We start from the raw sequence: 15,564 nt of genomic DNA on the forward strand, positions 1-15,564 counted from the left end.
AAATATTTTACTGCAATGACAACGAAGAATAAGTATGAATTTGAACGTGGAATTGATATTATGACATCATGGTCAGGAAGTACGTCTCCCTCATAGATTTGGTACCATACATAAGCACCTCAGCAACCCATAAAAGAAAGGTGAGGATAGTAAGCCTTGGACTCTTCGTTGGAGGCTTGTAGCATCATTTCATTTTCCTCATAAATGCAGATGATTAACAGGTTTTGGTGAATATATAGCCTATATGAAAGGTCCTTACATTGTCATTGGGACTGCAACACGTATCTTTTTTTCGAGTTTATAATAATATATTTTTTATTTGTAAGTAAAAATATTCGAAAACTCATTTCAAATAGGGAGAAGAAAAAGACATCATTCCTAAAAGAATCCCACAGTCACTTTTTACATTAAAAAAAAAAAGTGGATAAATTATAGAAAACATTCGGATTAGAAAACAATCATCATGAAAAACTTGTATCATCACACAACGAGACAAGGAAAATTCTAAAAGATTGGTATTTCTTGATGGGTTAATGAAATAGAACTGGACTATATATTGTTCAATTAGGCCCAGTTCATTTTGGCAATTGTAGTTAGGCCCACCGACTGACCTACGGTCAAGTGGCGCTATTGCCCTAAGACAGTGCTGTAATAAAATTAAAAGAGGGATTTTGAACTGTGTCCTTTCTCTCTCGTTCAGAACTTCAGTCCTCTGGTTTTAGACATAAAATGGCATTTTCTATTTGTAGGGGAAAATCAGCACTTCCCTTTGGTTCTTCCTCTTCTTCTCCGTTGAAATCACTACTGCTGGTGTTCTTACGATCACAAAGTCCTTGCAAACATCGCTCATGGTCCACTTCCAGTTCGAGGTCCTCGTCTTCTATTTCTAATGAAGCGGCGGAAACGGAAGACGATGTCGTACCAGCTGGGAGTTCGGGAATCAGCAGGCCACTCTCTGAAATCCTCAAAGAACTGAACAAGAAAGTCCCCGACTCCGTTGTCAAAACGCGCTTGGAAGATGGATTCGCCATGAAATACATTCCCTGGTACCACTACTTTGCCATATTCTCAGAAAAAATTATCATAGTGTCACATACTTCTACACTTTTTTTTATTCTTTTTTTTTTTTTTTGTTCTTTTTTCGCGTTTTTAATTTCAAATTTCTTTAATGTCATTGACTGCAGGCATATTGTGAATCGTATAATGAATTTGCATGCTCCGGGTATGTTAGTTGTACTTGCTTGTATATACAAATTGATCATGGTTTAATTCATCTTGAAAAAAAGAAGTCTACAACAACATTATTTATAGTGCTGGATTAAGAAAACCTCAGTTGATTTTGTCGCCACCTGCTGTAGAATGGTCGGGCGAGGTCCGAAGCATTACTTATTCAGCGGACGGCAACACTGTTTCTGTTGTTTACCGTGTCACTCTCTATGGGACTGATGCTGAGGTATATTATTAATTACCATCCCATTCATAGCATGCCTGCTTGGTCTGTCACCCTTCATGTTCTTGCATTCGCATTTAAATAGCTACTCTGGCTTGGTTTGGTTAATTTTGTGGATGGCCCATTTTGAAATAAACAAGTTGCACATTAGACCTCTGAAAGGTGTTGGTACAAGTTTTTAGTAGCAGAGGAACTAGAGTATCCCATAAATGGGAACTTAAAGACCCGGGAGGTTATATATCTTCTCTGGAATTTCAAAACCTTCATGAAGCATCAAATCAATAAGATTTTCATTAGAACTTGATTTGCTATGTGATATTATTTTGGGTGATGAAACCTTAACTGTTGGGGAACACAATTGTTCTAAGATATTCTACGAGCACTAGTATTGGCCTAGCCAAATGCCAGTGTCTAGTCAAATTTTGGCTAAGAGAAGCAAAAATGATCTGCATTGGAGTAAACAAAACTCCATGGCTTGAGTTTTTGAGCTACAGTAATTTCAAAAGTTTTTCCAAATTTGGTCAGCCACTATTCATCTCTAAAATATTATTTTACTCTCAAAATATTATGTTGGATAATTAGATTGAGGAAAAAAATAGTTGGAATATAATAATTTTAAATAAAAATTAAATTCTTAATTAATATATGGAGTGTATATGTAAAATATAAAAAAATATTAAAATACATAATATTATATTATTATTTTGACTTTGGGATGGATAGTTCAATGTGGACTAATTTCTTTAATGGTTTTGGCTTTAGCCCAAACCTCAACTTTTATCCAAATTTTGGACTTGGCAATGCCAACACTCTAAGATTACTTCACAAACTATTCACTACCATTCACAAGATTATCTTAGATACTCTTTGTTGAAGATGTATTGGGTAGTCAGTGACTATGAAGTTGAAAAGGACCACTTGCAAGTTTTGATTGAATACTTTCAGACCAATTACTTGTTCGAACTTCTCTATTCTGAGGTTTTAGAGGCTACAGTTGGCATAGAAGGTTCACAATTCACATTTCATTCAGAGATGCACGGTATTATCCGTGCAATTTATTGAAAATAATCACTTAGAAAGAATCATGATTTGTATTCAGTTGGTACATTGTGGTGGTGGTAGAGTGTGTGAGGGTAATGCAACAAAAGAGAGGAGCTGACTTTTGTTTTTTCCTTTTGCTTTCTTCCATAAGTTATTTAGAGAGTCGACAGGAACTGCTTCGGTAGCTGACACAAGTTATGGGGATCCTATTCAGAAGGCAGAAGCAATGGCATTTCGTCGAGCTTGTGCACGCTTTGGGCTTGGACTTCATCTTTACCATGAGGATATGTCTTAACTGGACATTATTCAGCTTGTGCCTTGAAGGTTCGAATCACATCTTTCTTTTTGTCGGGGAAGTCCTGCTCAATGTCGCTCGATTGTTTTGGTTATCAGGGTGGTTGTTTTGTATCATTCTTTCCATGAAAACAAGAAGAAAAAGCCCCTTTTCTTCCCTTTTTTGACTGACAATTGGCATAGAAGAATTAGCCACTGTATAAGTATTGAAGCCGGCATTATCAAGTACGTTTTGGTGTCCCAAATATATATCTCCGGAAGTTTTCTGGTCATTAAAGCATATTTTTCTATGTTAACATGGTCGCTCCCGAATAGATTTAGATTTCGAGTTAATCGGATCCTTCCCAATAATTTTTCCGGACCTTCATTATCTGAAGAATATAGTCCAATCTTGGCCCGCTTAAAACATGGACTAGGTAGTAAGGTTTCAAATGGGCAAGCCATAAGTGACTGTTTGGGAAGTAGCCCAAAGTCAGCCCATGCACACATGAAGACCTATGATCCGTAAATTAATGGCCATGTCTTCATTGATGTCTTATCAGAGGAAAGCACGAACACCTTTATCATTCCAAACACCCATAGAATCCGGGATCTTATTTCCATATATCTTCCGTTACTCCGTATATATGGTTGATAATCATATTTATTTTCCTTCTTGTTTTCTCTTTTTTTCCTTTTTCGTTCAATCACATATCTATCTTCCGTATATTTTTCAACAAATAAACAATATAAATCCGGAAAATCTTTTTTATTTTTTTATTTGGTTCATAATTATGTTATAGTATACATTGCAGATTATTTATTCATACCAAACAGTGAAAAGTTGGACAGAATTCACAATTATCTGGCAGATACTAAACTTCCCGACAAAAACTAAAAAAAAAAAAGAAAAAAAAAAGAAAAAAAGAAAGAAGCAGAACAATTAATGGTAGATACTAGATACTAGAAAGAGCAAGTGGGTGTGAGCGAAACCGAGCTGGCAGTGGGCTCCACAGAAGTGTGAGAACAGATAAAAGCTGAAAGACAGGCATGTGGTATGAGTTGGTCACACGCACAAAACACAGACAACTGTACCTCTTGGCTCTTTCTCACTCCCCCCCCCCCCCCCCCCCTCCTCTCTCTCTCTCTCTTTCTCTCTCCCCTTGCGGACATAAAAATAGAGAGAGAGTGTGTGTGTGAGAGAATGTGCGAGGTTGCATTGCCGTCTGGATAATAGTCGCTTTCTTTGGTCAAAGAAGTTGGAGACAGCTGCCCCAACTGCCAGATACTACCCCACAGTCCCCACCCTCCCCCATCCTCTACTCCTCTCTCATTCCCTACTGTCACGTGCAGTTCCTCTTTTCTCACATGCATTGAACACATTAATTTGATTAAATAAAGAAAATATAAATATTTTAGATTTCTTATAATTTTAATAGGAATTATGACAAACTAATGTGCCTAATTAGAATTTAATTTGAAAAGAAAAAATAAAAAATTATAGAAATTAAATTTTATACAAAATTCATGGTCCTTGTGTCGCGTATAATCTGAATAGCTGCTAAAAATATCAAGGAATTTGGAGTAGAGATCCTTTGATGTATAAGATTTGATTATTATCGTAATATTGAAGGGACGTCTGGTACTGGTAGGCCTGTCTCCACTGGGAATCGAAGGAGGGTACCCCCCATAAAGGTTCAATCAACTTTTCCTTTTAACTAAAACGCACTTATTTGTTTCTTTTATTTCGATACTGCCATTCCCGTTCGCTTTCCTGTCCCAAGCACGTGGCCCTCTAGTATTGGACCCTTTCGGACCAAAATCATCCCCCAAAAACCTTAACGTCCTCGATGAAACCGACAACGTAATGGTTTCACTATTCGAATTATTGTTGTTACAAGTCGTTCTAACTTTATGAAATATATAATTATATATATATATATATATATATAATTTTTTATCACAATTTTAAAGGTTTTATTAGTTTTCATTGTTTCGTTAAGTAGTGCTGCTATATATATATATATTTATTTATTTCTTATATATTTTTTGTACATTCTATTAATTTAATTTGTTTAAAATAATTATTTTATATTAAAAAAATAATAGAACCAATCATATTAATAAAGTGTATAAAAAATACATAAACATGACTATACATTACTTTTTTATTCTTAAATAATGAGCGCATGAAAGTTACTAAAAGTTCAAATCCTCGATCTCCATGATTATGGCCTTCCATTTGTAAACCGGCTCCAACATGTAAACCCTCATGAAATGAGCATTAAAAAACTCATCTAGTTTGGCAGAGAGAGTTCACATGATGAGTTGGCATGGGTTAAAGCTCATGTCATCTACGATCGACAAGTACTACCCACCAACATTTTCTCAAAACAATTGGAAAAGATATTTTCGTCTCTTTTTATTTAATTTTTTTAAAGAAATGGTCCATGAGTAATGGACGTCGAGTTTATTCACTGTCGGCCACGTTCAGTAAAACATAGTTACTTTGTTCCATTTCCGTACTCAAGAAATTAATAAGAAGGTGATCATGATCGATGTTTGAACTTGCTTATTGATGTATACATTAATTGATGGAGATCGAACTCAGCAATGTTAATGTTTGCAAGATCAAAAGTGATAATCAAAAACATAGATTCATGTAATATATATATATATATATATATATATATATATGTTTTCCTGCAATATTATTGTATTAATAATGCTTGATGTCTAAATTAAAGAATTAATTAATATATATGGAACTTAATTAAAAAAGGCCGGCAATATATATATATATATATATAATAGATATGCGATCGTACTCCTTACGGGACAATATGACAGATCGTGATCAGAAGAAATATTCCTGATAGCGCATGCATGATGGTATCCAATATCTATCGATCTCTTTTGATGGGCAGTAGTGGACAAAAGGACGAGATACATGAATTTGTAGTCAGTACCCAACATGATGCGCAGAGGGAGATAGTGAATCATGTTCGATTATTTATATATATATATATGTATATACATATGTAAATATATATATAGCCTGGAAGAGTACTCTTCATGTGGCTCAATCATGCATATATGCAGCTGGAACGATATATATGTGTGTGTATATATATATATATATAGAAACAAAGAAGGCCGGGAGATTCGGCAGAATTTTCATGAGAAGGTAACAAAAGGATAAGTCAATGCATGATCAGAACAAAGCCTGCTTGATGTATGAAATAATATTTGATGGTGCCGATGGATTTGAAACAACAATTTAAGAAAAACATTAAAAGGATTTGAGATAACTATCCCATAATTTAAAAAGTGAAATAAAAAACACCTATATATGGCGTCGATCTCATGATCTGATGGCTAGGATTGCTTACGCCTACTCAACTTATGAATTAATTAAAGTTATGATCATGAGGGAGTCGATCAACAGACAAGAAAAAAGTTATGTGTTTTAAATTTCTTAGGTAGGTTTGAATTCTTAAATAATTAGGTTGATTGATGTCATGAGCTGGTAGTTGATGTTCAGATAACAGTAAAAAACTAGATAAGAGTAAACTTTATGAATTAAAAAAGTGAAAGGTGATATGTCCTTTTACGCTTTCTGGATCTTAATTAATTACCAGATCAACCTTGTATATATATACATATATATATATATATGTATATGTATATATGTATGTACGCCCGGTTTAACAAGATAATAATAAATTAATAATAATGTATTACACAACAAAGGGACATTTTTGGGACGCGACATATATATTCCTGCCCCGACTTAGGATTACCCTGACCCCACAGAACACATGTACATGCAGGCAGTGATCGACTGCTAGCTAGCAAACAATATTATAATATTTAACCATTCAAATGAATAGGATGAAATAAATGTATGCCGTAGAGATAGAGAAATTAAAGTTTCCCACGTTAATTCCTACGTACCATGAGGCTATAGTGTTGCTATCATTAATATATGTGACATGCAAAATCCAATAGATAAGAGGCCACGTGAGTACCATACATCATATTAATTAATGTAATAAATTAATTAGGTTTCGAATTAATTATTAACTAATTGGAATAGTACTTAGCTATATATGTAGCTAAGTTCTTGTAATTTTGTAGTCCCCCGGCCACATGATCAGCCTCCTAACAATACCTATATATATTAGATATATATGCATGACATGCAGGATCGGGACGATAACTTCCCATGTTTGTGGTCACTGCTGGATCGATCTGTTCATTTATATCCTTATTTTTATCGTCTATTTGGCGAATTTAATAGTAATTTGTCTAATCTGCTTGCAATTTTTCAGCATCTTTGCAACCACAACTTTGATTCAGATCATATGTTTTCTTTCATTATTGTTATTATTGTTGTTATTGTTGGGGAAGTGTTTGTATCTCTGCCAAAAGAGTACTTCCGGCCCGTAACCTACAATTAGAAGATACGACGTGAGGCTTGGTGTGTGGAGGATATAACCTCTGATTCTTAGGTCAGTATAGAGTTTGAAGAATGTTTAATTCTAAATTTTAAGATGATTAGAAGTTACCCCAGATATGATCTTTGACCTCTTTCCATATGAGTTGGCCAGGCGTGTGATGAGAAGGCTTGCCCTCAGCTTAACATTTTCTAATCTTTGTTGTATCGGGGATTGTTAGGGCCCAAGATCATCAATTATGCCCGAGGGAATCAACTCTTTGGGCGAGTACCATAGGCGGATATACCAATATGTTTTTAGGAAGTAGGCCACCTTAATCCCGATTTATATAATTCAGAAAATCTGACCAAGTAAATGGTCAAATTAATAGTACTTGTACTAATGTGCTCTATGATGAATAAATACTTGTAGTTTTTCCTCCATTTTCCCACAAAAATCCCTCTATACATATACCATAAAGTGGCTGCAGCTAACGTATATATCTATGATTTAAGTCACCCATATATATATATATATATGCCACTTTTCCAACTCATCAACTCGACCCAAATTGTACTGTTTATTGATTTTTAAATTAACAAGGCACAAGTTTTATGGTCCCCAACTCAGTTGTCATGTCGAACCAAGGCATGGTGATAAAAAAAAATGCGTCTTGATCACTACTTTCTAATTGTGATGGAGCATAATTAATACTGAATCACTGCTTTTATACAAGTAATTAGTAGTTGACCATTGACCTTCCTCTGTTGCCAACTTTTCCCGTTCCGTTTCTGCCACTAACCCCAACAGGGGTGGCTCTGAGCATGATCACAGTTCTGTATGGCCAGTTACGTAGTTGTCATAAAATTGCTTAAAATAACCAAACGTACAGCTAGCTAAAGCCTATGAGAGACATAATAATACTATGAAGCCCACTCCCACGCTCATCATTGAGCGTGTCTCCTTGCACTTTGCCAAATAATATCAGTCAATCATATTCACGTAGCGAACACACGTCATAATGGAGCGTGAGAGGGTAATAGTTTTTAAGGAAAATAATGTTTAGAGGTGGGGCTGCTGTGTATATAATTCATGTCCGTATTATGAGAGAGGGCCTTTCCTCTTTTTTTTTTTTTCCTTGCCTGCTTTTGCTTTCTCTTCCCTCTCATTTTCTCTCTCTTTTGATCTCTGACCTAATTAACCCTCTGATCAAATATCAAAAACAAACCACACACCACCGAATTCACTGGCCTCTATCTAAAAATCCTCGAGAGATCCATCCATCTAGGTTTAGTGGGTCTTCCTCTTCATCATCCAGCTTGTACCACACACCACCTGGCTATTCCTCCATCCGTCTAATTTTTGTGCCTCACACACTGATTGAGTGCTTCTTCCTAGGACTCTTTAATTAACACAAAGCACACACGCACGCACGTACATATACACAGAAGTTTTTGACGACTGATCTTGAGCTAGCTAGGCCGGTCGAAAGATCGAGGAAGTATATAGAAAGAAGAGAAGAGAAGAGAGTTCTAGCTAGCCTAGCTGTATTATAAAGAGAGAGCTCTCGATCGAGGGTAGTGTGAATTTTTTGTTTTGAGAAGTGACTCGGGCTGATCGATAAAGATGACTCCGGCTAATTTGGCAGGACAGTTCGGTGATACCACTTACACCAAGGTGTTTGTTGGAGGGTTGGCTTGGGAGACCCAGAAGGAAACCATGAAGAAGTACTTTGAACAGTTTGGTGAGATCTTGGAGGCTGTTGTTATTACTGACAAGGCCACTGGGAGATCTAAAGGCTATGGATTTGTATGATGTTATTGCTTCCTTTTTATCTTTTGTGATTCTTTTTTTCACTTTCTATTCACATTTTCTTGCTATATATATAAATTGTAGGAACTTATAATAATCTCATTCTTCCTTGCTGTATTGTATCAGTAGCAGATCTTTTAAAACAAATGAAAGATCTAGTTATGGATTTCTCAACGAAATGGAAATACTAAAGAAACAAGAAAACTAGATATTGCCAATTGGTAACATGTTTTTCGATAGTCTTCATGTGAATGGAGATCAATTCTTGCAATTTCTGTTTTAGGTTACTTTTCGAGAACCCGAATCCGCCATGAGAGCTTGTGTTGATGCTGCTCCTGTGATAGATGGTCGGAGGGCTAATTGCAATCTCGCTTCTTTGGGTGTTCAGAGATCCAAACCTTCCACACCAAAGAATGGTATACCGCTCTTTTTGTTTTCCTTTCTTCTTCTCTCTCCTTCCGAGAAATTATTCGTCACTATGGGGTTTTATCATAATATTGATTTGGTAATCAGATCTGGAAAAAGCTGCACGAAATCTTCCTTAGCTTTTACTTGTTGATGTGTTGATCAGATGAATTGATATCTGTAATTTCCACAATTATTCGTCTACGCTGCGACCAAGCTTTGTTGTGATGGATATTCCTCACTAATTATCTGGACTGAATTAAAAGCGATCTCATGTGTAGTGATCTGTCATCCGAAAATATTCTGTTTTGAGAACGCATATAAATTAATATCAAATGCAGTATGAATATTCTTCCAAACAGAAAGGTGATATTCTGCGTTTCCATGCAAGAGTTCCACCATACATTTCAGCCAATACATTGCAGAAATTGTCTTTCACATGAACATACGAAAAACCCAGTCTCTTCTTCAAAATGATATTTTCCTTAAGCTATCTCTCATATGGCGTATTCAAATACACATTCATAGCAACATATATACGCGCGTACGGCCATGATCATGCATTTTCTTTTATTTTCTTCTTTCGAAATTCATACAGGTTTCTTCTTTCCAAGAAACATTCATTTTTATTACTGATGATTTTAGCATAAAAGAAAAGATGTTATAAAAATTTGTTATAATGAATTGAACAGGAGGAGCAGGCAGGAACTTTAGGGTAATGGGCTCTTTTCAGACAGGGTTTGGAGGGGGAGTGGGAACAACTTTTCCTTCAGCAGCAACCTTCCCTCATTATGCCATCCAACAAGGAATACCTTACAATCTTTATGGGTATGAATATGCTCTTTATTTTACACCTCTTTCTTCTCTTCTGTGTACGTATACATGGGAAGCAGCACGTGCATTGTCAACTTATGCACACCAACCCTAAGTCATTAAACTTGGCTTACGATCAAGCATACTCATCCATCACGCTAGCCACTCTTTCATGAATCTCTCTCTCTCTCTACACACACACACGCATTCATGTTCGCATGTTCATTCTTTCCCATTATCATGGTCCCTCCCTCCCTTTTTCTCTCTCTTCTTGAACCCACTTGTAAAGACTAAAGCGTGTTGTAACCACGATAGCATTCATGCATGCACATAAGCGACATCCAATATTTGCACTGTCATGACAGCACCATCACATGTCATATATCATGTACTTTTGCAAGAAACACGTCGAGAACACATGCATGTGCCTCGACTGTTCATGAATGCAAGCCCCAAGCCCATAAAAATTTTAAAAAATAAAAATAAAACAACAACATATGTGCATGTGCCTCGACTGTACGACTGCATAACCCTAACCCATTTAAAAAAAAAAAAAAAAAACCTCCTCCGACATTCATACGATGATGGGTAGGCCTCTCAGCTGTTTTAATTATGTGCTTCGAAAATTTGAACTGCTTCGTTTGGAAGCTGTTTGAATTACTTATTTCCATGTCTTCTGATTCTAACTGTAATTCTTTGATCTCTATTTCAGGTACTCTCCATACTCTCCAGATTACAGTTATCCCACGGTTTGTACAAACTTCACCCTTTTCTTCTATTTCTTTACCCGCACAGCACTATTTAGTTAATTCTTAGGATGCCTCTGGAAGCATACTTTTAGGAGACATATACAAACACACTTTTCTTTATCAAAAGAAAATATGGCCTTCTAATACCTAAAGGATCCCTTCAACAGTACTGCATAATGACAGACCTGCTTTGACGAACAGAAAAAAGGAGGAGCATTCCCCCTGTAAAAGCTATAACTCTTGGACAAAGGCATCATTAATGTTCTGATTTTCCTAGAAGCCGTCTTCCCTTAAAATAAGATGAAAATTCTCGTGGTTCAAGAGACTATGCTCTCTGACCAAAATGGTCAGACCGTTTTCGACCATCTTTCTTTGATCTATTTTATTTTTATTTTTTAAATTCCCGGATTCATTTATAGTAATATAAATAGTTAGCAGGTCTTTAATTTCAACAGTATATTCACTAGAACTACTACTTTTTTTAATCTTTCAAAATCAGTGAAAATCATTAACAGCGCATTCATTTGGGATTCAGCTAGCCCACATGAGTCGGTGAAGCTAAAGGGACGGCAATGAGTTAGGTTCAGCCGTCAGCATCCAATTAATTCCACTTCATCAGTGACCCAAGGTTTCATCTGCCAACCAGTACTATTTCCAACCATAGATTTGAATTTTATTTAAGACCAACACCATATATAGCTGCCCAGATGTCCGGGTAGCCAAACTGAGCAATGGTCCAGTACTTAGCATTTCTTTTAAAATCTGTCTTTTTTAAAAAATAAAATAAAAAATCAATAATATCCTATTTAAAATATTTATTAATCTCCTATTTCCCATTTTTGGCATGATAATTTGAAGTATAAAAGAAAATATGAAAATGTGAGAAAATGAGTCACTAAACAAGCATAAACGCGACGGTACTATATCATGATTCTAGTGCTTGGGTCCTTAATTATATGTTATATATAATAGTTAGCGGATTATAAATCAATGTGGTTGATGATCAACAAACTATATATACAAGTAACAAAGAATGAAGGAGAGAACAAAGGTCTGTCTTTCTCTCCTTTATACATATTTAGATTAAGACTTGTGGTCCACACTCTCATGATCAGAACGTAGCACTTTCACAGTCTTCCAAAAGACTCTATGATTGTTTTGTTTTCCTCGATGCTATGTACGTTGACTGGCAAGAAAACATAAGCGAACAAATTAAACTTTGGATTTTCTTCTTCCTACGTACGTAGGTTGCTGTCAACCAGACATAATAATCTCCAAGATGGTACAACCGAAAAAAATATACAATCACATGTTAAACTTGGTTAATTATAATCTTAATTAGTAATTTTTTCAATCATGTGACTCATGATCTTAATTACTTTGGACCCATAATTTTAGGCGCCATGAAATAAATGACCAATAACGAAGGATCACATTTCATGACAACACTAAATTATACCTCAAAAGCGGAAAATGGAATATAACTATATATATATATATATATATGCTTAATTATATGTGAGAAAAACTAAGTAGCTGGCTTGAATTTTTGTTATCATGGGACAGAGCTACTATAGCGTGTATGGAGGTACAACAGCCCAATTTCCCATGTACGGAACCGGGCATGGCGGAATGATCACCGGCGCAGCTGCATCGGGGGGCTTCTACCCGTATCTCCAGTTCGGAGAAGGAAGTGGTGGAGCTGCCAATGGCTACGCTTCTGGACAGGGTTATGGTGTCAATTACCCACATCACTTGTTTCAGTACTCGGCCATCAACTCAAGTGGGGGTTACCCACAGCATTATGGTGCACCCATGTCTCTTGCACCTACGCCGGCCTCGCAATCAGGTTTTCACTCCATAAACACGATCATGCTTTTGGTTTGGTACTTAGTATTTCTCAAACTGGATATGCAGTCGATATCTAGGCGGATGCATTGTGAAAATAAGCACTAGAAAAATTTGGGCATTTTGCATGCATGTCAGTCAGTATTCCAAAACTTCAAAAATTTTTGTCGATTCTAAAGCGTTAATGTAGAAATTATTTCTTGTAACCGATAAATTAACCAAATAGATCACAAGGATAATGTACATTATATATAGAAATTCTTTTACCGATAAACCTAATGGGAGGAATATTTCACTGCCCTAGCTAGCTTAGCTAGTAGCTGCCATCAATTATATATAAACATGTCATGAATATGCCCATGATCGAGTTTAGACTCATGCAGGTCAGTTTCTGAATGAAATTTCAACGTACAACTGAATATATAAATGTGTGTTACCAGAAACACGTACGTACTAATACCATGTTAAATCTACGTACGGTCTTGGAGGCATGCATGTTGTCTCAATTGCTAGCTGATGTTTAATGAATACAAATGTTTTTTATAAGTAGTTGTTAAGAGTTGTTTCAAATATTGTTAACTTTGTGTGTCTTTTTTAACTCAAAAGAGTTACTAACATCTTTGACAGTTTGTTTTGCTGTGCCTCAGGCGTGACCATGGCACTTCCTGCACCAATACCTCATCGCTAGAGATTCATCATCTCAGTACTACATGCATCAGCTACATGTATCAAAATTCCCAGTTGCTCCTTGAAGTCTCAATTCAACCTTCGGCCTAACCATGGTTCTCTCTGTCACTCTGTCAGTGTCTAACATGCACAAGCCCATTCTTGTCATTTGGGCTTTTGCACACATCTATGGCCCCCAATAGGGGCTATAAAAATCACCTCCAGAATTGGTGGGTGTCATGCATTTTTCCCCTTCTGCATCTTTTTTGAAAAAAGGGTTCCTTGAAGAGAACCAAAAGCATTTGTGTAACCACCAACTCAAGCTATTTGGAATTAGCTTAGTTGGGATATAGTTTTTGAATCCTTGGCCCTGGAAAGGCTGAGTAGAAAGAAAACTACTTTGTAACTTTAGCCCAGGAAAGGCTAAACAAAAATCATAATATGGTTTGCAAAAACTGTAAATTTGAACAACTTATACTGCGAACCTTTCACTCTGAAAATTTTAAGTTTTGGAATGGCTAATCCCTCCAACTTCAGCTAATCGCCTCTGATGATCAAAGAGGCAGTTTTAGCAAAATCAGGGGCGCATGGAATGGCGCCCCGGCTTTTTTGTCTGTTAACATAGCTAGTCTCTTAAGAATTTAGTGCTAGGACCAGTGATCATGTCTTTAAAATTACTGCTTTTATCAACTTCACTTCAACTTTTTCAACTTTTAAGTAGTGCGTCTAATCAACTATCTTCCCTTTGGGTAAGGGGAGGCAATCATTAACTCTAGTTTTTTTTCTTTTTTTTTCTTTTTTGGTACTTGGTAAATTCATTGTGGCTAGACAAGGGAGTTTTAGCCCCATTTTAACTGAAAAAAAAAACGAACTTTAGGAGGGATAGTGTTTGTTTTTATGCATTTAGGTTTTAATGTCATCCTTTTGAGAGCTCCATCTATGGATGTGGAGCTAGCTCAAAGCATCTGCATGAAACCCGGGGAGATATTTTGGTTCCCTTGGGTTCTTCTCCACTGACCCACCAACCATGGTTAGGACTTAGGTCGATTCTCTTCAATCTCTCCCATCTTTCATCATCACCATCACCACCAGAGCATTACCATCCTCTCTCTCTCTCTCTCTCTCTCTCTCTCTCTCTCGGAACGGAACTTGCTACTCTTTAATTATATGTATAAGCCTATGGATTGGATTGTAAGTAGGATGCTACTTATGACGACTAAGGTTCACTCTCCATCCATTGCTGGTTGAGAGTGGATATGATACTTAATTCTACTATGCTTTTAATTTGAGACTGTAATGCTTACTTTTGCCAGATGCTTATTCTGTCCATGATATTAAAAAAAAAAAAAAAAAAAAAAAATTAATGTTCCTGAAAATGATCAAAATCTTGTCTCGTGGTTTTCAACTGATCAGAAAATGTTGTCTAGTCAAGTTGTTATGAAAAGACGTATGAGAAATTCTTCAACTTCTATATATTGATCATGATGCTTGCAAAACCCAATTTATTAGTGCCCGATTATTGTCTTTTACTACCCCTCGCACGACAAAATAAATACAATACGCTCAGAACACTATCTATTTCTAGAGTGAGCTATATACTACATTATCATCTTATTTTCATTTTATTAAATAAGATATGTCATAGTTATTATTATTAAATAATAAAAAATATGTAATAAATGATCATTTAATTGTGATAAATGTCTTATTTAGTGAAAAGAAAGTAAAATAGTAATATGGTACATAAAATTTTTAATATTTTCAAAGTCTTTTAGACCAGATGATATTAGGTCTGTTCTCTAAATGAGATATATAACCGAGTTCAAACCCCACCCCCATTTGAGTTGGTACAAGAAAGTAAATCCAACAAATAAAATTTGTACCCCGTCGTAATTAAATAAGAAGACAAGAGATTGAGGATATTTTCTTTCAAAATAATAATAATAATATTAACACAACCAAAATTAACGTGATATATTGCCTGTGTTATAATACATGTGAGGAAGGTTGATGATATTCCTGTTTTTACAAGCTATTAAATAGAAACATTCTCTCTCAGCAGTTTCGG

At 35.8% G+C, this 15,564-nt stretch overlaps 2 protein-coding genes across 3 annotated transcripts; both read left to right on the top strand.

Annotated features, from left to right (window-relative positions):
• Positions 1-656: 656 nt before the first annotated feature.
• LOC122306705 (DNA repair RAD52-like protein 1, mitochondrial) lies at positions 657-3,057 on the top strand. Its single transcript, XM_043119181.1, has 4 exons — positions 657-1,046; positions 1,185-1,222; positions 1,359-1,453; positions 2,643-3,057. The coding sequence occupies exons 1-4, from the start codon at positions 730-732 to the stop codon at positions 2,784-2,786; spliced, it is 594 nt and encodes a 197-aa protein (XP_042975115.1). The 5' UTR covers positions 657-729; the 3' UTR covers positions 2,787-3,057.
• Positions 3,058-8,324: 5,267 nt separating this feature from the next.
• LOC122307397 (RNA-binding protein 24-A-like) lies at positions 8,325-14,808 on the top strand. Of its 2 annotated transcripts, none has more exons than XM_043120273.1 (6): positions 8,325-9,012; positions 9,299-9,431; positions 10,113-10,248; positions 10,946-10,982; positions 12,549-12,831; positions 13,478-14,808. In XM_043120273.1, exons 1-6 carry the CDS (start codon positions 8,830-8,832, stop codon positions 13,516-13,518), a joined length of 813 nt encoding a protein of 270 aa, XP_042976207.1. In that variant the 5' UTR covers positions 8,325-8,829; the 3' UTR covers positions 13,519-14,808. The 2 variants fall into 2 exon arrangements, with proteins under 2 accessions (XP_042976207.1, XP_042976209.1); XM_043120275.1 differs by having other exon boundaries at positions 8,327-9,012; positions 13,458-14,808.
• Positions 14,809-15,564: the final 756 nt, after the last annotated feature.

The sequence above is a fragment of the Carya illinoinensis genome, chromosome 4 (assembly GCF_018687715.1).
Source record: "Carya illinoinensis cultivar Pawnee chromosome 4, C.illinoinensisPawnee_v1, whole genome shotgun sequence".
NCBI classification, from domain to species: Eukaryota; Viridiplantae; Streptophyta; class Magnoliopsida; order Fagales; family Juglandaceae; genus Carya; species Carya illinoinensis.